At 53.2% G+C, this 23,180-nt stretch overlaps 1 protein-coding gene across 2 annotated transcripts in view; it reads right to left on the bottom strand.

Annotated features, from left to right (window-relative positions):
* Window positions 1–23,180, bottom strand: part of LOC132506410 (NADPH--cytochrome P450 reductase) — a 58,507-nt gene that overhangs the window by 5,542 nt on the left and 29,785 nt on the right. For both annotated transcript variants that reach the window (XM_060125044.1, XM_060125045.1), the window contains exons 2-7: window positions 22,220–22,411; window positions 6,816–6,864; window positions 3,053–3,181; window positions 1,347–1,496; window positions 741–865; window positions 254–343 (exon numbers count right to left, since the gene is read on the bottom strand). In XM_060125044.1, the coding sequence (XP_059981027.1) occupies window positions 254–343; window positions 741–865; window positions 1,347–1,496; window positions 3,053–3,181; window positions 6,816–6,864; window positions 22,220–22,398 (722 nt within the window). In that variant the 5' untranslated portion in view covers window positions 22,399–22,411. The remainder of the gene's footprint in view (window positions 1–253; window positions 344–740; window positions 866–1,346; window positions 1,497–3,052; window positions 3,182–6,815; window positions 6,865–22,219; window positions 22,412–23,180) is intronic.

Raw genomic sequence — 23,180 nt, 5'->3', positions numbered from 1 at the left:
TGAGCATGGGAGGCAGGAGGGGCCAGCACAGCGTGCTCGGAGGGCGGGGCGGCCCGTCAGCAGGCCCGAGGCTCTGCCCTGAGGAGGCCAGGAAGCCCGCCCTGACCGTCACCTGCAGGCACAGCCCAAGCGCTTGGGCCCGCGCCCCTGCCACACCCTGACGGAGCCTCCTCCAGCCCCACCACACACGCCAGTCCAGTACCCCCCCTCGGCAGGCAGCACCCGAGGCCCCGGCCCACCTGCGCACACTCACCTGGACTCCTCTCCAGTGGCTTCCACCCCTAAGTGCTCGCACACGGCCGGCCAGAACTGCTCTCGCCACGTGATGAAGTCCTCCTCCAGGCTGGGGACGAGAGGGGATGAGCCAGGCTCCAGATGGGGCTGCCGGGAGAGCTCGGACTCTGTCCCATCACCCCTCCAAGCTGGAGGGTTCATTTCACGCCAGCCCACCCAGTGACGTAACCCAGGGCATCAGGAAGCGTCCAGAGGGTCTGCAGTAACCACGGGAGGCCCCATCTGAGCCGGGTGAGCCGGGAGGGTGTGGATGAGCAAAGAACGTGGGGACTGGCGATGGGGGGATGGCCTTCCCTCCCCTGTGGTGAGGCGGGTCACGGAGTTGCGCTGACATCATGGCTCTGCCCTCTCCTCCTGTGCCCCGGCCAGCCCTAACCTGTAGCTCCTGACACACGACAGCCCAGGGGGGCGTGCAAGGGCAGGGGCCCTGGAGGGGGGTCACTTACTTCCCGTCGTCGTCGCCCAGCCCCAGATCAAAGATCCGCTGGGCCCCGAGCTGCTCCAGCCGCTTGTCCACATACTTGCCCATGGCGTTGAAGTGCTCATAGGTCTTGTTCCCAAGGCCAAACACCTGTGTGCATGAGGGGCCAGTGGTCAGCGGTCCCTGCCAGACACCTTGCACTGTAAGGCCCCAGAGGCGGCTTTGTTTTGGTGACCTGCAGTCCAAGCCCCTCCTCAACCACCTTGGCCTTAACCCTGGCGGCAGCAGGGGGGGTTCACCCTGCCCATTCAAGATTCTCCTTGCCCAGCCGAATCTTGGTCAGCCCACCGCCTTTCTCTTGCCTTCAGTCTCCAGTAGCACATGCTCCCGAGCAAAGTGGGGCTGGGACATGGGAGGGGGAGCTCTTGGGCCGGGCCCGGGCGCAAGACAGGGTCGCCCCATGAGCGGCCTTCCTGGGATTCCCTGCCACGAGCTCCCTACCAGGCCCTCAGCTCGAAGCCTCTGTCCTGGCACCTGGGCCTGCCCTAGCTGATCAAACGAGGTGAGAACCGGAGGAGTTCCTCTTGGACACAGGTTCCGGAGGTTGCACAAGCCCACATGGGTGACTCACCGCATACTTGACCCCAGAGAGGTCCACGTCCGTCTCCTGAAGCCAGTCATAGAAGTCCTGGGCATTGTCAGTGGGGTCCCCCTCGCCGTAGGTGGCCATGCAGAACACTGCCAGGGCGTTCTCAATCTCTGACAGGCTGCTCAGGTCACCCTGGGGAGACAAAGGCAGGGCCAGGCCCAGCAACCAAGACTAAGCCTGCTCCCAGCAGGGGTGCAGATGGGCGAGTCAAGGGTTCACGTGGACGGGGTGCACTTCAAGAGCAAAGGGAACAGCAGGCCCAGAAGAGCACAGGTGAGGGCCTGGGGTGTGGACAGAAGTATGCTGGGTTCTAGGCTATGGGCTGGCACTTGGAACACGGTGCCCTGGGCCACCTCCGGAGAACCTCATCATCCCACCAAGTCCCTGGGGCACAGGAGGACCTGGGCTCGCACTAATTCCTAACCAGCTGTCCGCCAACTCGAAACCCAGGTCCTAAGACAGATGGGTAGTGGTGCTCGTCCCCAGGACCGAAGGCAGGGGTGTGGAGTAGGTGGGGGATGGTTCGGTTTGGGAGATGGAGTGGCACATGTGGGAAGCAGCTCTAAGGGAAAGTTCATTTATCATGTTGTTGGAGCAGCAAGAGCCCGACATTGCCTCCCCTGCCCCGATGTCTGGCAATGACCCTTCAGGGGAGAAGCAGGAAGGCAACTCCCTGGGGCATCTTCCCAGGACTACCTGCTCCCTGCCAGCCCTGCCCCTCCTGGGTGCCTAAGGACCACTCCCCACTTCCCTGCCCACTGAGTCCACCTGGGGCCGCTGGCCTGGCTGTCTCAGAAACAGGCAAGCAGACTGCTGGAAGTTTCCTGCCCTTTGGAGAGCCACGACTGGCGAAAGAGCCGATGCGCGGAGGAGAGGTAGCAAGGCGAGCGGGTCCCCACCGCCCTCAGAGGCAGGCTGGGTGCAGCTGGGGCCAGGAAGTGGGGGCTGCGTCCTGCAGACAGCCCTGTGTTGGCCCGGAGGGGCCACGTGCCAAGGATGGCTGACAGGAGAAGGCGGGGATCCTGCAGCTCCAGATGGGGGCCCTTCCCTCAATTCCTGGGCTCTCTTTGGCCCTCCCCAAGCCCACACATGCGAGTTTACAGCCTCATTTCAAAGCCCAGCTGAAGGGTTCCTGGAGATAGATGGCTCACCCAACACCCTCACTGCCTCTCTGTAGACGAGTTAAGGAAGGCCCTCGGTGGGCGCTTGCTCAGGGTCACACGGGCAGTCAGGGCAGAGCGGCACTAGAGCCCAGACCCCCCGATGACTCGGTCCAGCTCCCCTGGAACTGCAGTTCTCAGGTGGGGTTGAGGGGAGATGAGAAACAGTTCCTCTCCTGACTTGCTGAGACCCTTTTCATCTTTTAAGCCACAACCAATCCACTAGGTGCCTGAGTCCCTTCTGCTGGCACCTGCCCAGCACTTGCAAAGCCTGCAGCGTGGAGAGCTTGGAAGGCTGAGCGTGAGCACTGCTGAGAGCGCACATGCGCACACCGGGGCCAGGTGTTCTTAATGTCCTTACAACTGGGGCCACCTGGCTGCTGGAACAGATGACAAGAGACGCCTATTCCTGTCTGTCCCTTTGGCTAACTCAGCCCTTTAAGCGTCTCCACGATCCAGACGTGACTTCCTTAATGCCCTGGGCTGCACTGCATGGGAGGAAGGGGGCAGGGTGCGGCAAGAGCTCACCAGGTCATACTCCTCCGGGTCTGCCGCCATGCCCCGCATCCCGTAGCGATGGGCGTCCTTGGACAAGCGGTTGGCAAACTCCTCGGCGGTCCCCGTCTGGGAGCCGTAGAACACGACGATGTTCCTGCCCTAGGGACGGCCAGACACGCGGGATCAGTGAGGGGCCAAGAGCCACAGGCTTCACTGGAGGCTCTAGGTGACCACAGGGGCAGGCAGGTCCCTCAAGGGCACCCTCTTTCCTGCCTGCTTCAGGTCCTTTCTAAGTCGCTCTGGGGCTAGCATCTCACTGCCACAGCCACTGCAGCGGATGGGGTCAGAGGCCACCTAGCTGACTTCAGTGGAGCCATCAAGATAATGCTACTCACACAAGCTGCTCAAAATCACACTGTGGGCATATTTTTAAAGGACATGTAAAAATGCAGAAATGACGTTCAGTAAAAAAAAAAAAGTGATCAAAGACTGTGTATAGCATAATCCAATTTTGTTACATATCCACTCCACATATATGTGTGTGTTTATACATATAAATGCACAGGGAAAAAGAATGGCGTGAAATATACCAAGAGTCTCTAAATGGGGAATCATGGGTGAGTTTTTCTGGATGTTTACAAAAGTAATGCATATGCTTTATAAAAATCTAGACAATGGGGAAAGGTACCATATAGACTGGCTCACAGGCTTTTCATCCCACCCTCCTCCTACTGTGCCCACTGCAGCAGCTCTGGAAAAGCTGGAACTCCATCCCCCAGACTGCCTCCAGCCAGAGATGCAGCAAATTAGGTCCAGCCAACTGGATGTGCTTTGCAAGATCTGGAAGGTGGAAGCAAGGCACAGGCCACCTCCCCGGTCCCTTTCTGTAGACATGAGGTTTCTCTGCAGCAGCCTTCCAGTGCCCAAAATGCCTGGAGGGGTCTCTGGCCTGGCACAGAGCCCTAACTGACAGGTACAAATGACAAAATAAAACGGAGGGACTACAATTGCTGTAAAGTGTTCTCATACCTTTTACATTTCCTGAATTTTCTACAAATCATTTTAAAATCATTTAAAAAGGTATTTTAAAATAATGCTTATGATGTCAAGGGAGCAAAAGAGGATATAAAACAGTAGCTAAATATTTATGGTAGCATCAAAATATATAAAGTACCTAGAAATAAGCCATACAAGAAACATGTGAGAAGCTACCGAGTGATAAAGGACTCAACCAAATGGAAAGGCACTCTGATTTTGCACAGGAAAACTCAACGTACAAGATGTCAGCCCTCCATCAGTACAGAAATGTAACACGATCCTAATAAAAACTTGAACAGCTCTTTTTTCATCAACAATTTGATCCTAAAAATCCTGTGGAAAAATAAGTGCGAATCCATCCACTGGAACATCATTTGGCAATAAAAGGAATGAACTGCTGACACAGCTATAGCATGGATGAACCTTGAAGACATTACGCTAAGTGAAAGATGCCACAAAAGGCCATATACAGTATGATTCCACTTACATGAAATGTCCAGTTGCCATATAGGCAACTCTGTAGAGATAAAAAGTAGATGAATAGTTGCTTAGGGCTCAGGGTGGGGGAATGGGGAGTGACTACTTATGGGCATAGGGTTTCTTTTGGGGATGATGGAAATGTCCTAAAATGGATTGTGGTGATAGTTTGTACAACTGGGAATATATTAAAAATCACTGATGTGATTTTTAGTATATTTATTTTTTAAAATAAACTTTAAATTGGAGAACTGTATGGAATAGGAATTATATCTCAATAAAACTGCTACCTAAAATGAATGAATACGTAAGAAGTAATAGCCAGGAAAACTGAAAAATAAGAGTGATGGGGAGGGAGGAAGTGCCTAGTGCTACAGATATTAAAACAAGTTATAATAATTATACAACAATGTTATAATAATTAAACAGTATGATATGGCTTATACACAGACAGCTAGATCAAAGTACCAGAACAGGAAAATACAGAACTACACTCAAATACCCATGGGAATTACATTTATGATAAAACTAGTGGGGAAAAGATGGACTTTATTACATGGAATTTAGAGAGCTGTGTAAAAAATTGTTGGACTCATACCTTACATCTTACACCAGGATAAATTCCCAACAGATTGAATTTTAAATATGGAAAACAAAATCATAAAAATACTAGAAAAAAATATGGAAGAATTCCTTTATCTCTTTAGAGGGGGAAAGCCTTTCAAATGATGACTCAAAGTCCAGAAGTCAGAGAATAGTTAAATGGACTAAAGAACTTTAACAGGTGAAACGAACAAGTAAACACACAGTAAGCCGAATGATACACAAACTGTTAGCTGGGAGAAATATTTTTAACTCATATCACAGACGAGGGGTTAATCACCCTAATAAGTTTAAGGAGTTCCTTGAGAAAGATCAATCCCAACAGAAAAGTGGGCAAAAGATTTGAACAAAGAATCTGTAAAAAAAGAGAAAAGAAATGCCAGCATAACATGAAAATTTGCTTAAACTCATTCATAGGAAAAATGCAAATTAGAACTCCACAGAAATATCTTTTTTGTAACCTAGAAAACTGGCAAAATCCCAAACTTTGCTAGCAGACTCTGTTGGCAAGGCTTGGGGAGCAGGTGTTCTCACACTGCTAGTGACGGCCCCGCGGCGTGACCTCTACGGGGGTGGGGCACAATCTGGCAGTTTCTATCACAAATGCATATATCTTTTTTTTTTTTTTTTTTTTTTTTGCGGTACGCGGGCCTCTCACTGCTGTGGCCTCTCCCGTTGCGGAGCACAGGCGCTGGACGCGCAGGCTCAGCGGCCATGGCTCATGGGCCCAGCCGCTCCGCGGCATGTGGGATCTTCCCGGACCGGGGCACGAACCCGTGTCCCCTGCCTTGGCAGGCGGATGCTCAACCACTGCGCCACCAGGGAAGCCCTGCATATATCTTTTGATCCAAAAATTCCACTTCTGGGATTTTACTGTATTTTCAAATATGCAAACTGATCTACACAGTCACAGCAGCACTATCTGTAAGAGCTAAAGATTAGAAATATTCCAAGCGCCCATCAACAAGGCAGTATTAAAACAAATTGTAGTACTTGTGGCCACACATGGAATCATCACGCAACTATAATAAAGAATGCGGGAGGTATTTTTGAATTGTTGTGAAAGGAGCTCCAAGACATACCATTAAGTGGGAAAAAAATGAAGGTCTATAGCAGTGTATGTAATATGCCACCTTTTGTGTTTAAAAAGTATAAGTCTGTATTTGTTTTTATTATATGTGCATAAAAAAGCTCTAGAAGGATCTGTAAAATACTAAGGACAGTGATGGGTGACAGGGACAGGAGAGCTTTCCACTAAACAGTTTATGTTTTGGACTTTAACCATGTGAATGAAGCACCTGGTCATAAAATTCAACACTTAAATAAACAAAAATCAAACAGATAAAGTTGTAGCTGTGCTAGGATCACAGCTATGTGAGGTTTACATATGCTCACGGACACAGCCTGGCCTGGGAGGGAGGAGATGGGGCGGCATCCGAGTCAGAGGGAGGGCCTGTTCTTACAGTTTGGTTTGTTCAAGAAGTAAACACACAAAAAGCGGAGTAAACTGTCCCAGCAACAGCAGAGCAGCCTCGAGGCTCTGGTTAGCCCAGAAAGTACGCACACAGGGAGTTGAGCCGGCTTCCCGCGCGCTTCTCCTCCCGTCCAGGGAAGCTGGCCTTCTGCTGGATGCCCCCGCACACCCACCAGGGCCGAGCACAAAGAGAAAACTCACCGTCTTCTTCATCTTTTCCACGAAGCTGCTGTCTTTGACAGAGGAGGTCCTGAAAAATAAAAGTGTCTGCTGGGCACGGGAGGCACATGGCAGCAGCGTGGGGCATTTCCAGCTCCGCCCGCTCCACTCTGTGGTGCCCCCGCCAGCAGCCGCCTTTGGTCCAGTGCTGGGGCTGGAAGAGGCAGGACCCAGGCTCCGGGGCCTGGTAAGTCCAAATCCAGCACCTCGCAGGGCCTGGGCTGACCCACCCGGGTACATGAGTTCACGAGAACAAAGGGTCAAGCTCACTCCCCGGCCGCTCACCATCCACAGCCTATGGTCCCCCTCAAGGCAGCCAGGAGTTTCCCAAATGAGATTCTGACCGTGCTACTGCTGCGCTCTGGAACCTTCCATGGCTCCCATGACCCACAGGACCAGGGGTGCACAAGTCCCTTCAGAACCTGTCCCAGCCTCGCCTGCCACTCCCCTCCACACACCAGCCCTCCACGATGGTCCTTAGAATTCTGTCAACACCACCGTCTCCGCCCAGAGCGTCCTCACTCCAGTTCCTCACCTGACAGACCCCTGTTCCCCACCAAGGCCCCACGTGAATAGCAAGTCCCTTGGGATTCCCAAGACACACCCCCCCCCCAGTCCTCCCCTGCCCTGGAGCCACTTTTACTTGCTCCCCTCTCTGTGACCCTGTCACCTTCTAAAGCCCTGAACTGGACCCCATCCCCTCCAGAGAGCAGCCCCACTGCCCCGCATGCCTCTCCACCTCCTAGCTCTGGCCTCCTGCCCCTCCCTCTCCACTTCTGGTCCTTTCCCTTCTCTCTGTCCTTGCCCCAGGCCTGCAGAGCCAACTAAAGCAACCCAGCGAGCCTCCCCAGGGACGCTCAGGCCTAAGACAGCAAGGTGATTTACCTCTGGACGGTAAATATTTAAGACGTTTGAAACATGGCCGGTCTGAACCAAGCGACAAATCTGAACACTAAAATACCGTTGTTTCTGTTTAAAAAGACACCATCAAGGGAATGGAAGGCAAGCCCCAGCACGGGAGAAGGTGTCTGCAATGTACACGTATCTGACTGATGACTAGGGTTGAGAATATAAGAAATCCCTACAAATCGATCAGAAAAGACAATACTGCGACAGAAACATTGTCAAAAGGCTTGAACGGGTACCTTCTTAAAGAGAGATCTAAACAGCCAAAGAACATAGGGAAGGGTGCTCGACGTTATTAGATACCCGAGAAAAGGAAGTTAAAACCACAGTGAGATCTATCATACACCCAGTAAGAATGGCCAAAACTGAAAAGACCGACAAGATCTCAAACAAGCGAGGTTGTGGAGCAATGGGAATTCCTACACGCAGCTGGGAGGGGGCGACATGGCACGGTGACTTTGGAACGCGGCTTGGCAGTACCTCCTGTGACTCTACAGCCCAGCAATTCACTCTGCTACACGCCCCATAGACTGCGTTCATACCCGGGGAACGAAAGACATACATTCTTTGCTCTTTCCACTGCCTCCTGTGCACAGTAGAGTGTAACAGAGTGAAGTGCCAGCATGTGCACGCGCGCGCGCGCACACACACACACACACACACACACACACACACACACACACACACTCTCATCACAACAGCATGAAGCAATGTCTGTCAGGGCTACAGGCCTGGAGTCCGTGGAAAAACTTATGTAAGTGAAGGTTTCTTTTTTCGGTACGCGGGCCTCTCACTGTTGTGGTCTCTCCCGTTGCAGAGCACAGGCTCCGGACGCGCAGGCTCAGCGGCCATGGCTCACGGGCCCAGCCGCTCCATGGCATGTGGGATCTTCCCGGACCGGGGCACGAACCCGTGTCCCCTGCATCGGCAGGCAGACTCTCAACCACTGCGCCACCAGGGAAGCCCTGAAGGTTTCTTTTAAGGATGCCCCTGCAAAGCTGTTCAGACAGGTATTTTGTAAACATAAGGGTATCAGAAGTTTCATGTCTAAGCCCCGGCTGGGTTGTTCACTAGGTTAGTAGGTGCAGGACTAATGCTATTTTCAGGGTCTTAGCATTAAATAACATCACAGTAGGCAGCAGGGGAAGGTGAGGCCCGGTGCCCGGGTTGGCCACTCCAGCCTCCCTCCTCCGTCCCGAGGTCCCTTCGGTGCAACAGCCCCACAAGGGGCAGCAGGGAGGCAGCGGGGGGCTGGCCACCCAGGCTTTCCCACCCAGCAAGGGCCCAGCTGCACAGGAACCCAGAGCAGGCCATCCCCGACTCCCCATTTATCCCGGCATCCCCAGGCCGGCCCATCCCTAACCTCAGCAGGGCCAGGGCAGGAGCACGAATGAGCAGAGGCGCTCAGGCCTGGCCCCATCTTCCCACGCCCAGCTCCATCTTCCCACGCCCAGCTCCATCTTCCCATGCCCAGCTCCAACCTGCACTTCAAAGGGGTCTTGTGTCTAGCATCTTGGCCACATGTCCAACTTCTGCCCACGCCCAGCCGCGAATGGCCACGTCTTCACTAACCCTCTAGCTGTGTGCAGACTGAACTACAACACAACCTACAACCTTGTCTGTCTGTCTGAGCACTAACACGGCGTGCTCACCAAGACACACCATCAGGAAAGCAAGGCGCACGATGACGCGAATTCCACCACTGAGTAGCTTTGAATTCTGAGTCATGAGAATGTATTACCCACTAAACATAAAATCAGATGTAAATTTAAACTGATGGTTAAATACCAGCAACCTAGACAAATGTTTCTGATGAAAAATCATGAGAAAAAAAGCAGGTCAAAACTAAATGCAATTTCCATTTATAGGAAACGTCTGGAATAGGCAAAACGTCTGGAATAGGCAAACCCATAGTGACGGGAGGTGGACTAGTGGTGCCAGGGGCTGGGGGGAGGGGGTGGGGAGTGACAGTGTTTCCCTTTGGGGTGATGAAAGGTTTTGAATTAGGCAGTGGTATGCCTGTACAACAGGATGACGGTACTAAAAGCCACTGAATTATACACTGTAAAATGGTGAAAGCCGTGAATTTTAAGGGGTGTGAATTTCACCTCAATTAAAAAAATGAAAACAAAGTAAATGCATTCAGTTGACACCTAAAAGGGGCCAGGCTTGAGTTTTGGAATATTCACTTATATGGAACTCTTCTTCGTCAATTTCTTGACCGTTGCCAGTTCTCCACGTGTGGACGGGCCACAGCAGATGCTCCAGGAGAAATTCAGACGACGCAAAGTCAAGCGAGAAACAAGCCAGCAAGGTAACCAATGCATCTTCCCTCACAATTGCCCTCTTCTAGGAAAAGCAGAATCTGTGTCCTTAGAAGTGGAACGCACATGATTAGCTGTTCATAGAAAAGTGGCCTGAAGAGAAACACACCAGCATCTTAAGACAGAGGACACGGGAGTGTTAGGATAACGGGTGAGAGGGTTTCCCTAATTTTCCAAATTCTTGTTTTCTGTTACTTTTATAATTAAAAATACATTTTATATTCAAATACACATTCAGACGTCTGAAGACAGGGGAGAGGTTGAACAGCCTAGTGCCTTGTGACGCACGCTGCTCTGTACCGAACAGCACAGACCATCACCTGATGTTCTTGTCAAATGGGAAAGGCAGGCTACAAAGTAACACAGGTGACACAATCCCATCTTTGTGTAAAAGCAAGGTACAGAAGGGTAGGTGCTGACGTGTTAAGAGCTGTTCTGTCCTCAGGTTGAGCAATTATGAGTTTTTTGTTTCTTTTTCTTGCTAATTTCTATTCCCAACTCCTCCACTCTTTTCTTTCCTACAATGAAAATGTAAGGCTTCTGTACTAAGAAGATACAAATTACTTGCTATTTTAAGAAACGCTGTGCTGTGGATATAGATGGGTTAATTTTGAAGGCTCTGGTGAGGATGACTAGAAGAGCTACACCCTGGGTAGAGACCCACATCAGAGAAGCTATTCTAAGTAAGAGAAAGGGGCCCACCCCCCTCCACCTTCCAAATGCTCTGGCCACAATGACCAGCCCGCCGCTCCCTGGTTCCGTTGTGCCCTTGGACCCACCACGCCGTGGCCTAGAGTGTCCTTCTAACCCTTTGCCACCGACCCCTGCTTATCCCTGAAGACACTCGGCCTAAGCTCCTCTCCAGAGCACCTTTCCCTGCCGCTCAGACATAAGGTTGTTTGTCACCGTCTTCAGTACGTCTTCAGGAACTCCATCCAGGCACTTGTCTCAGCATATTCTCATTGCTCAACTTGAGGCCTGGGTTTCACAATCTGGGGGGAGCTATCTGTGTAACTCTTTGCAGTCAGCACGGTGCCCGGCACTCAGCACACGACGTTTTATGGGCTTCTCGGGCGGTCAGTCCTGAGTCTCTGCCCAACAGAAGGTTGGCTGAGGCGGCCTGGAGGCCTTTGGAGGCTCCCCTGTCCACCTGAGAGGGTCTGACGTCAGTAGAAAAGCTCTCTTTTCTCGAAGGGCAGAGGTTTCCTCAGAAGCTACATCTGAGCAGATTTGGGGCCTTGCTGAAGAAAGGGACCAGAGGGACCCGCACTGCCCAGGGAGCGGCCGATTGCCCTTTCTCCATCTCCGGGTGACGTGTGCACTGGGCGGTGCCGAGGGCATGAGACTAAATGAGGCGGCCTCCACCTTCCAAGGGCCCATCGCCAGGCTGGAGAAAGAGCCCGGGAGAATCACGGAGGAAGGGGAGGGGTCACACACCAGGAGCAGAGACTTGGGTTCAAATTCTAGTTCTGCCACCAAATGGGCCTGTGACTGGACAAGTCGGGCCTCTTGAGGCCTCAGGTCCCTCTATGGAAAACACTGCATCTCGGCGTCTGCAGTCACCCCATGGTCGCACTCAGCACCTGGAACTTGTTTAGCTCTCAAGGATACGGAGGGCAGAAGAAAGCTGTCTGGGTCACTCTGTGATTTCAACAGGGTGAGGTGTGCTAAGACCAAATGGACAGAGCAGACGCCATGCCACGGGGTTTCTGAGGGAGCAGGCACTGCGGCCGAAGAACCCAGGAAAGGCCTTGCGGAAGAGCTGGACTCTATTCTCAGAGAGGAAAACGGCTCCCAGGAGGGAAAGCCGTGGCAGCCGGCAGCTGAGGGGCTGCTGGATGAGACCCAAGCAGCGGGTGGGAGCTGAGCTCTGGGGAGGAGGTCTGGGGGGCGCCCACGCAGCTGCACGGGGCGGACGATCCGGGCCGGCAGCAAGGGCGGGGGGGGGGCCCTCCACGCAGGTCTCACTGGGGGTGTCAGAGGGCGGGCAGGAGGTGCTAGGGCCCCCGCCCCCAGGGGAAGGGTGCTCCTGAGAAGGGCATGCACTTCTGAAGGCAGCACTGGTCCTGTCATTAGCTTCGGCCCACGGGGAAAAGGAGGATCACGCCCACAGCCCCATGAGGGAAAAGGGAAACCCGTGGAGGCGGGGAAAGACACTGTCCGTGCCTCTAGTCACTGCCCGGCGCGGAGCAGCTCCCCACGTTCCCACCGGTTACACCAGGCGGGTTCCGCCGCTGCCCACCGCGACACCCGGCTGCCGGGCCCCGAGCAGGTCCACACCTGGGCGCCCTCGGCTGGCTTCACCCCTCCTGACAGCTTCATGCCGGGATCTGCACTCGGAACCCGATCTTTCACAGGCCGAGGAGTGGGTGATGGGGGCCCTTCTGGTTTCCGGTCTAAACCCCTTCCTCTGGAAGCAGAGAAATGCAGCCTGCAAACCAGGACCGAAGGAGCCAGGGTGGCCGTGCCTGGGTGAGCCCCCTGGGACTGCCCCCGAGTCTGCGGTCAACTCTACACAGCGCCCTCCTCGTGCCTCCAGGCATCCCTGCCCGGGGAAGAAGTTCCATCCACACTGAGTAGGGGTGCCCGCGGGCATCCACGCCATCTGCCCGGACACTGTCTGGAACTGACCTTCTCAGGATGGGCTCGTCCTGCAGAGATGAGTACGCGCACCCCATGGTTTCTTACTCTCAACTCTGGACTGAAGGGAAAAGGAAGCTTGCTGCTCTCCTGGAAACGGACGGGGAGCCAGCAGCTAGCGAGTCGGGCTCTGTCCATTCTCTGCCAGTGCTGGCAGCGGGCAGACTGGCCCGCAGACACTGAACATCCTCCCGGACACCCTGGTCCTCTCGGAAGCCCTGCTGAGCCCCTGCCTGCCTCGGTCCCCGCAGCCTGGGAGAGCTGCTGCGCCTGGCGGCTCCAGCAGGGAGGAACCAGGACTCTGGGCTGGAACCTCCCGTGAGCCCCTGCGTCTGGCACACACCCCTCCTCCTTCTGTATGGACCGAGGGAAGGAGGAAACCTCTCCAACCCCGGCTCGGGTCTCCTTGGTAACTGTTTATATCAGAGCCCTTTCTCCCCACATCCTCCCCCTTTCCCATTAAAAAAAAAAAAAGTGAGTCGTGCAGGCGGAACAAAGCTCCTCTGGACACTGGAAGGCGGTGGTGCAGGTTGCTATGGCAGGGCCGCTTCCCCATAGAGGGAGCGCAGCGAGCCTGCTGCCGGGGCGCCTCAGGATCATGTTAAGTTACACCTGGTTCCCACCTCCCTCCCTACAGAAGGACTGTGGGTAGCAGAGCCTACGATGCTGGGCCCAGTCACCTGGGGGCAGAGCGCACTGTGGAACCAGCACATCTCGGCCTCCTGTCGCGCAGCGCGGGGAATGCCCAGCAAGGCGGGCACCGCATTCGCTGCTGAGACGTTTGCAAGTGAGGAGCCCCCTTCGAAGGCGTCCAAGTACAAACGGCCCATCAGGAGAGGCCGCGGCCGACCCAGGCGCGGAGCCCAGAGACCACGACGCTCCAGCATGGAGCACAAGTGGTTCCAATTAGGGCTCTCGGCTCCCAAACTGGGAGCAGGCGTGTCTCTGGTTCAGGCTTTGGAAGTCAACTGCAGCCCGCCGGGTGGGGAAGCGAGAGGGAGGCTGGACAAAAGCACTGAGTCACTTGGACAGAGATGAACCACGATGGCCCAGCACGATTCATTTTGTTTCCAGTCCCAGGCAGGGCTCATAAGGGTTACTCTGAAATTTAAATTTTCTGCAGAGCGGAACTGACTTCTGAGACATCCCCCTGCCCTTGGCGACACACAGGCCAGTTGCTTTTGAACGGCTCCCTTCCAGAGCCTAGCGTGTGGCAACAAGTTCTCTGGTCCCCAGCGCAGCACAACAGGAGAGGGGACGAGAGCTGAGCAGGCGGCTGGACCGGGGCAGAGCCAGCCCGGAGCCTCGTGGCAGAAAGCTAATGGTTTGGAAGAGCTGCCTTTGGTGAAGACAAAGTGGTTCGCTGGAGCTTAAACAAAAAACCGCAGCTCTCTCCACGGACGGGGCCAGGAACGGGGACCAGCGCCAACGGAAGGCAGTGAGGACAGGTGGGAGCTTGAAGCAGGTGTGAGGCCACTGGTCAAAGACAAAAAAGGGAACAGGAACTACGACTAACTGAGTACCTCCTGTATACTTTTCATTTTACTTCATTTAATTGTCCCCACCCTGTGAAGTGGCAAAGGATTCTACCCCATTTGACAGCGGAGGGGAGTGAGGCTCAGGGCTGAAGCAGCAACTCCAAGCCTGTGAAAGCCCAGGGCCCCCGCAGCTTCGCATCTGCTCCCACTGTGCGGAGCAAGGCTGCACCTCCCCTGGCCACCTCATCAGTCGGGATGCAGGACACAGCAGCCCCGTTCACACTTCACTGCCCTTCCCAGGGAGCCTCCTCCCTGTCACTTAGGGTGCTCCAAGGCTCGAGGGGGCTGCTGTTCCCCTGGTGGAACCCCTACCCACACAACCTTCAACACGTATTCACCACCGTGCCTGTCGGGATTCCACAACGTGCCGTGGCCCGGGTGGCCTGCCCTCTCTTGGGCCAGTTGGGTGCCAGGTAGGGCTAGTGCTACTGTGCAGAGACCGAGGCCCAAGAAACTGCTCAGGGTCACCCAGCCTGTCCAGGACAGAGGAAAAGCCACAGCCTCTGACACTGGGATGACGTGGCTCTAGTCACAGACAAAGTGGCCCTGAAAGGAGAGTGGGGTGGGAGGGGCGGTGACGACAGGGCCGGGGCGGGGGGCTAGCAGGAGTGGCGGCAACGGCATGGGGAGTGAAGTCCTGCCCTGGGGCTTATTCCTTCTCAGCCCTGGGTAAGTTACTCACCTCCCCCCGAATCGGCTCTGCCTCTTGTGAAACAGGGATGCAAGAACTAAAGTGTTAGAAAGCCCCAGCACACATCCTCTCTCTGGGCCACTGGCACGGCTGCTCTCCGTGCCCTGCCTGTCGCCTGTACCGCGGGCCCTGGTCAGCGCCAACGCCTCCCGACGACCTTCCTCCAATCCACTCCAAACTGCATTCAGGAATGGCTGGTCTCAGGGCTGCCCTGGCACCAGCCCTCCCGTCGGCTCCCCACGAGGGTCAGATAAAACCCCAAGGCCCTGTAGATCCATCCTCTGGCCTCTCAGTTCCCTTCATGACCCCTGACTCCCTTGGCGACTTACACCCAGGCTCTACCAAGACGCGCCCTTCCCAGAGCAGGCCCTGCTTTCCTTGCCCTGGGCTTCTGCACACGCAGCCCTGGCCCAGCTTCCTACTCAGCCTCCCAGACTCAGCTCGGGGGGCACCTCCATCCTGACATAGCCCCCTCCCCGGTGGCGCCCTGGGCTGTTCGAGCATCGTCACTGTACCATCCTCACGCGCCCCAACTGCATGTGAGCCCCCGAGGATGCCGCATGTCCCTGTGCCCTGGTGTCTGGCCCAGAGAGGGAGCCGCCAGCACCGAGTGCCCTGGTGATGCCCAGAGAGGTCAGAAGGTCCGATGACACTCGGCTCTGCATCACCTTCCCAGACAGGCCACGGTCAAGATTTCGGGCACTGGCTAGAACAGCAAAACTACCCCAGTCTCATCAAGGGACAGGAGAGGTCCCTTGGTGGTCAGGTGGCATCAGAAAACCCACGCCTGTGCTTGCAGGGCGGCGTGAATGTCCTGAGCCCACAGCCTCACCGTTTCCACGGATGCAGGACACTTTGGGCACTGTCCACCCTCCACGGCCACAGGGGCCTTTCCTTGCGCTCTTCTCTCTGTAAAACCCATTGATGTTTCTATCGTCGTGCTCGGCAGAGCCAAGGACCCATCTCTAGAAAGAGTGGCCCTGAGCTGGGTGTGGAAAAAGGAGATAAAGATGGATAGAAATGATGCAGGTAGCCTTGACTCCTGGCTTTCCCGGCCTTTCTGGCAAGAGCAGGCCGTCAAACGAAGGTCACGGAGGAAAATGAGCTCTTTTGTGGCTTCTCAGAAGCAACCCCCAGTGGGATGCAGGCAGCAAAATTCTAGACTGTGGGAAACTTTGGGAAACAAATGATCTGGGTTCTTCGATGAAAATGCCGCGAGGGAATCACAGGGATGGAAGGAAGCCCACGGACTGAGAGAGACCTGACATTATGTTAAGGGGAAGCAGCCTGGCACCAGAGGCTGTGATGACATAACCCCGTATGCATGACAGTCTGGAAAAGGCAAAACTACAGGGACAAAAATCAGATTGGTGGTTGCCAGAGGTGGGGCTGGGGGGTGGCGACTGCAATGGGACCTGGGCAGTGGAGCGGGGGGGCGCTTTCTGGGGTGTGGAGTGTCCTGTATCTTGACTGCAACACTGGTTACACAACTGCACACACCTGTCAGGACGCATCAAACTGTACACTTTAAAAAGGTGACTTTTACTGCATGTAAATTACACCTCAATAGACCTGACCTCCGAAAGAGAGACTTAAAAGATTCGGTAGTCAATTGCAATGTGTGGGTTTCGATCCTGAATTAAAAAAAAAAAAAGGTTAAAAAAAATTGATCAGTCACTCAGGGAGCTACTAACAATGCCGGCTGAGTATCCAATGGTACTGAGACATACTGCGAACTTACAGGGGTGGGAGGACAGCTCTGTGTTAGGTTTAAAAAGGGGAGTCTCTGCATTTGAGAGGACTGAAATATTCTCATAGTTCATATTTCCACATAATTTCATAGGAAATATTTCCAATTTCCTATGAAATCCTGATTTCTTTATTCATAATTCATATGAATTATAGGATTAATTATGAAATTATATGCTTGGTTTAAGATAATCCAGCAACAGTGGGGAAGGGGAAGGAAGCAAGACTGGCCAGGAGCTGACAGTTGTTGAAACTGGGTGACAGGTGCAGGAGTTCCCTCTCCTATGCTCCAGCTTTGGTGTTTGCTTGCAGTGTTCCATAATAAAAAGCTTTGTTTTTCTTTAAAGCACTCAGGCGCTGCAAGTGAAGCCAGACTGCAGGGGGGTGGGGGGCTGTGAGCAGAGCCGAGGAGGGCAGCTAGGGCTGGCTGGGGGGCACAGGCTGTGGTGCAGGCCCCATCTAGAAGGGCGGCCCCGCTCAGCCTCAGCCCCTGCTGGCAAGTGTCACGGTGCGCTCCGTGGGGTCAGGTCCTCTGTTTTGTTTTGTTTTTTCCAAAAGAAGCTGTAAGTGACTTTTATGTGGAATTGCCAGGGTTTTCAATGTTCTAATTTAAAAATTAAAAAAATTTTAACATAAGCCACACCCAGACTGTGAGCTAGTTTGCCTTAGAGGCAGACACACGTGCTGGTTTAGCATTTACTAATTCAACGGCCTTTCTCTGAGTATCTTCACTCGGACAGGCCCTGCACAGAGCCAGGGACCCAGACAGGAATGGGATGCTCCCTCTGCATTACGGGAGACAGAAATAGAAACAAATTCCCACCCAGCCAGAAGGGTGTTGCATTACAGGCACGAACAATGCGCCTCGGGCCACAGAGAGGCTCCCTGAGCTTCAGACTCCTCTGGGAGCCACCATCCCCCTGGGCTCCCTTCCATCAGGAGCTGCCCTGGCCCCGGTGCTCTGCCCAGAGGTACAAGCTGAGCAAAGCCTGAGGGGCCAGCGGGAGGAGAGATGAAAGAGCGACTTTTAAAATGATTATGATTAAGAGAATGTGCTGCTGTAACTGCTCCTCTTTAACCAGTGTTTAATTGCTATTATAAACCATTCAAAAGACCTCCCCGGGGGATAAAATCATGTTCACTGATTAGAAGGCTCAATACTGGAAGATGCCAATTAATTTATAGATTCCACCCAATCTCAACTAAAATCCCAGAAGGTTTTTTTGTTTGTTTTGGTGGACTTTGACAAGCTGATTCTAAAAGGTATATGGAAATGCCCAGGGCCCCAAAAAAGCCAAGAGAATCTTAAAAGAGAAGAACAAAGCTGGAGGACCTGGACTACCAGTGACCAAGTCACGAGTTGCTGTAAGATCACAGAAAGCAGAACATGTGGTGTTGGCGAAAGGACGGAAAACAGATCAACAGAACAAGCAGTCTAGACATCAACCCCCAGCTATACAGGCACCTGATTTATATCTTCAGGGATGCTTCAGTGCAGTGAGAAAAGAATAACCCTTTTCAATAAATGGTGCTGGGTCAAGTGGATGGATAACCACAGGAAAAAATGATTTTTGAAGCGCCTTGACAATTTGCTGATACCAAAATCAATTTCAGCTGGATGGCAGATCTAAGGATAAGAACTATAAGAGTGAAGCTGCTAGAAGAAAATACAAAAGAAAAGCTTCATGACCACAAGATAACAGTTCTTAAACTGAACACCAGAGGATTAACCATAAAGGTGAAGGCCAACCAAAAGGTTGACAAACTGGGCCAGTTTAAGGCAACAACTTCTGATCACAAAAAGACACTATGAAGAGAGTAAAAAGGCAACTATACAGAAAGATATTGACAATACATAGATATCTAACAGGGGACTCAGATCTAGAATATATAAAGAACTGCAACAAATCAACAAGAAGGCCAATAGCCCGACAGGAAAAAAATGGGCCAAGTCACAAAAGATACCTCAGTGGCCAATAAACATATGAAAAGGTCACTGGACATAAGAGAAATGCAGTTAAAACAATTACCACCACATGCCCATTAGAATGGCTAAAATTTTATTTCATTTCATTTTAATAAAAAAAAAATTTTTTGGCTGCACTACACGGCTTGTGCGATCTTAGTTCCCTGACCAGGGATCAAACCTGGGCCCCTGACAGTGAAAGCATGGGGTCCTAAGCACTGGACCACCAGGGAATTCCCTAGAATGGCTAAAATTTTTTAATTGACAAAAATAAGTGTTGGTGAGGATGGGCAGCAACTGAAACCCCACATGCTGGGGGTGGTACTAGATGCTGGAAAACTGGCTGTATCCAACAGAGCTGCACATGAGCCTTCCCTCTGACCCCCAACTCCACATCCAACACATACCCAACAGAGCTACGTCCACATGGGAACCACATCCACACGGGAACCACATCCACATGTACTAGGATGTTCCCTGCAGGACTGCTGGTAACAGTGCCCTAGGCTGGAAGCAATCTAAAGGGCCATCATGATGGGAATGAATAAATTACAGTTTATTCCCACAACAGAACATTATGCAACAATGAGAACGAGAGAACTACGACTACACACGACATGGAGAAATCTCAGAAAGAATGGCCAAATGCTACATATCCCGGGACACAGACAACACTCGTCTATGTCACGAGGAGTCAGGAGAGTGGGTGACCTGGGGGTGGTGGGATTGGAGGGGGAAGAGGGGTCCTTTCTTACATGATTCTATCCGTTTTGTGACAAATAAACTGTGTGCTTATGATCTGTATACTTTTATGTCTGCCTGTTATGTACTTCAGTACTTCAGTAAATAGTTTATGAAAAAAACCCAGGAGGCCTTCCAGAACTGACCTCCCTCTAAGCCCTCCCTGGGCTCCTGAGGTTCTGAAGCCAAATCCGGCCTGGTGGCGAGGGCCCCAGAGGCCAGCGTGCCTGGGAGATTCACTTGTGAGCACAGGGACTCCTTCTGAATCCCCTGCGCCTGTAAGTCCAGGGTCAGGGGGCTGCAGGTGTGTGTCCTATGCTTGCTGCTCAGACACAATTGTTCCCATTGGCTTGGTTTTTAAAAAACATCCATGCCCCAAGGTTTGGACTCACCATCCCAGGTGGTGAAGGCCTGAAAAGGCCTTAAAAGACCAACTAGAAGCCACTGGGGGTTGTGGTGAGAACTCCTGATACAACCCTGGGCGCGTACTGTCCCCACACTAATCACCCTCCACTGACCTGCTGGGGTAAGGGAGGCACCGTGCCATGGCCAAAACCACCTGTGTTCACTGAAAGTACAAGTGGGCAGGGACAACAGTGCGGGATTTCTAGCAGGAGGTGGCGGCCACCATCTAGCTGGTGGCCCAGATGTATCAGCTAAGTGACCACTCTGAGTCTCAGTTTTCTCATCTTTGAAATAGGGATATTAACTACCTCTTAAGAGATGGAAGGCAGCATGGCAAAGCAGGGAAAACAGGGGGTGTGGAGTTTGTAGATCTGGGTTCAAAAGGCAGCTCTGCTACTTGTGAGTTAGGTGGCCTCGGGCAAACTCCTCAATCACTAGTGCCTCAGTTTCCTCCTCTGCAAAATGGGGTAATAATGGTGTTCTTGGAGGGCTCCTGTAAGACTGGATATGGTATTAATAATAAGAATAGGTACTTCCCTGGTGGTGCAGTGGTTAAGAATCCACCTGCCAATGCAGGGGACACGGGTTCGATCCCTGGTCCGGGAAGATCCCACGTGCTGTGGAGCAACTAAGCTCGTGAGCCACAACTACTGAGCCCACGTGCCACAACTACTGAAGCCTGCATGCCCTAGAGCCTGTACTCTGCAGCAAGAGAAGCCACCGCAATGAGAAGCCCACGCACCATAAAATACATACCATTGGAGGGCTCCAGGACCTGGGCAAAGAGCTCTACGACAGCTTATGCCGTTTAATTTTTACAACCCTACAAGGTAAGTTCTATTATTATCTCCAATTTACAGTTGAGGACACTTCAAAAGATACAGTTGAGACTTCAAAAGATTAATGTCATATTAAGGGCAAATGTCATATGGCTAATACATGGTAGAGTCAGGACTCAAACCTTCACTACCCAGTGTCAGGGCCTAGAACCTAACCACTGCACTATGACAGTTTCCCTGTACAGTGTACACGTAGAACCCCTGGCCATGGGGTATTCAACATGATATAATAAGGGATGAGAAGCGGATTTAAACATACAGCGTTAAAATTTTAGGATTATGAAGAGGGAAATATTGCTTCAGCATCCTGGCAAGGAGAAACAATTAGCATCCACAAGATACAAGTCCAGGAGTTCTGCTTCAAGTCCATCTTGCAAGGCCAGAGATCTTGGGGACGGGGAGGCTGGCGGCCCCATGCTCTCCTGCGGCTCAACCTCGCTTGGGGATGGGGGTGGGGACACACCTCCATCCCACAGACAAGAAAATGCAGGGCTACTGTAAACTGGGCCCTGGACGCTGGCCCCCTTATCCCGAGTGCCATATCTTCAGCAAAACTACTTTGCCACACCAGGAATGGACCTGTCCAGCCCCGAGGGAACAGGCTGGACCCTGCTCACCTGCCCAGCCTCCCAGCTTCCCTCTGGCCCTCTGCTGACAAAGCCCTCGAAGCCTCGGGGTGTGGCCCTCCTCCAGCAGCACACCTTCCCGATCCCTCCAAGGGGAAATTCCTTCTTGGAGTCCCCAGAGCCAGTGTGTCCTGGCTGCCTGGCCCTCCATCATGAGCGATGAGGCCATCCCCCCGCACCGAGTGGGCACTGCTGTCGCAGAGGCCCTGATTAGATCATGCACGCGAAAGCAGTTCACAAACCATTTTTCAAAAGTATCTTTCAATGTCCTGACTTCTCAGCCTCTTTAATGTAAAGGCCACCTTTGCATACTTGTAGCGCCCAGCGTAGTGCTTGGTACGAGATACTTTGTGACACAAAGACTAAGCAGCTGCCTTGCGGCAGGACCAGGGCTAGGTGACATCATAACCGTCACCCACAAGAGCCTTCATTTAGGGTTACTGACCTCCGGGGAGGGGAGAGGGCCTGGAGGCTGAATTAATCCCCAATGGTCAATGATTTAATCACTTATGCCTACATAACAAAACCTTCATAAAACCCCAAAAGGATGGGATTTGGAGAGTTTCGGGGTTGCCGAACACATGGAGGCGCTGGCAGGGTGGCACCCCAGAGGGGGCATGGAAGCTCTGTGCCCCTTCCCCACACCTTGCCCTACGCTGATGACCTTTAATGCCCTGAGCCTCAGGTTACCTGTCTGTGCAAGGTGCCTTCTACTCAGAATGGTTCCTGTGAAGCCTGAATAAGAAACAGGTATCAAAGGACCCTGAACACTGTGAAGTGCAGTGTAAACATAAGGGATTATGAAGGTGGCTCCAAAGCAGAGTCCATCAATAAGGCAAAACCCAAGACGCAGCCCAACACGATACGAGAGACCCTGCAGCTCTCAGCCGGCTCGCTCCTGCCCAGGCACTGCTGGGATGGCAGAGATGTGCTCTAGAGGGATCCTGAGCGAGTCACTTACGTGGTCTGAATTCTGGTGAACTCGGGGACTTCGTCTTTCTTCTTCCTGAAGAGGAACCAGTATGTCAGGAGACCCACAATGAGGGAAAACATGATCACGTCCGTCGTGCTGAAAAGGGACACGTCTTCAGCCACCGTGTCAGATGCGGTGGCGCCAGCCTCCACACTGGAGTCTCCCATGTTGATCGAGAAACTGTTGGGAGACAGAACGACAGACGTCAGCAGGGTCCACCTGAGGCCTGCTGGGAAGCCCCCCGAAGGCTTTGGTCTGGGGCTCACGCCCCAAGGGCTGCAGCAACTAGCACAGCCTCGGGGCAGCAGCTGCAGCCTCGGACCAGGACTAAGAGAGCACGTGGCCTGCACGGAGCCTGCACAGCCCTGGGCACACCTGGGTGCAGCCTACGGCTAGAACTAGGACTGGGTCCCCTGCGAACACAGAGAACGGAAGCCACAGCCTCCCTGTGCCGGCACTCTCCGGCCCCACAAGGACACAGCAGAGGCCCTGCTTCCACACGACAGAGGGGCCGCTTCACAGCAAACCCTTTCCCCAGCTGTGTGGCAGGCCTGGGATGCCCCCAACCCTGCACATTCCAAAGGTCTTCAGGACTGGCCCTTGGATGGCTCCAAGGAAATCACCCCTGAGGCCACGGAATGTGCCGCCTGATAAGGTGTCTCCATATACTGAGACCTTGGGTCATGCACGTAGCTTATGCTAATGATGTGATTTAGGGGAGCACCTGGGGCTCTGAGTCACATCACACTGGTGTCGCCTCTGGGGTGCTGGAGACCGAGGAGGTAAGCTTAGGCACTGGGGCGCCCGATGCCTCCAAGACTGACCCCCAGTAAAAAACCTGGACACCAAGGCTCAAGTGGGCTTCCACACGAGGCTGCTGGGAGAATCAAGCACCGTCGCGTGACTCCACGGGCAGAGGACAACTGGAAGCTTCTGCCTGGCTCCTGCT

This window comes from Lagenorhynchus albirostris, chromosome 15, assembly GCF_949774975.1.
Source record: "Lagenorhynchus albirostris chromosome 15, mLagAlb1.1, whole genome shotgun sequence".
Taxonomy (NCBI): Eukaryota; Metazoa; Chordata; class Mammalia; order Artiodactyla; family Delphinidae; genus Lagenorhynchus; species Lagenorhynchus albirostris.
This window is presented reverse-complemented; position numbering and strand designations above follow the sequence as displayed.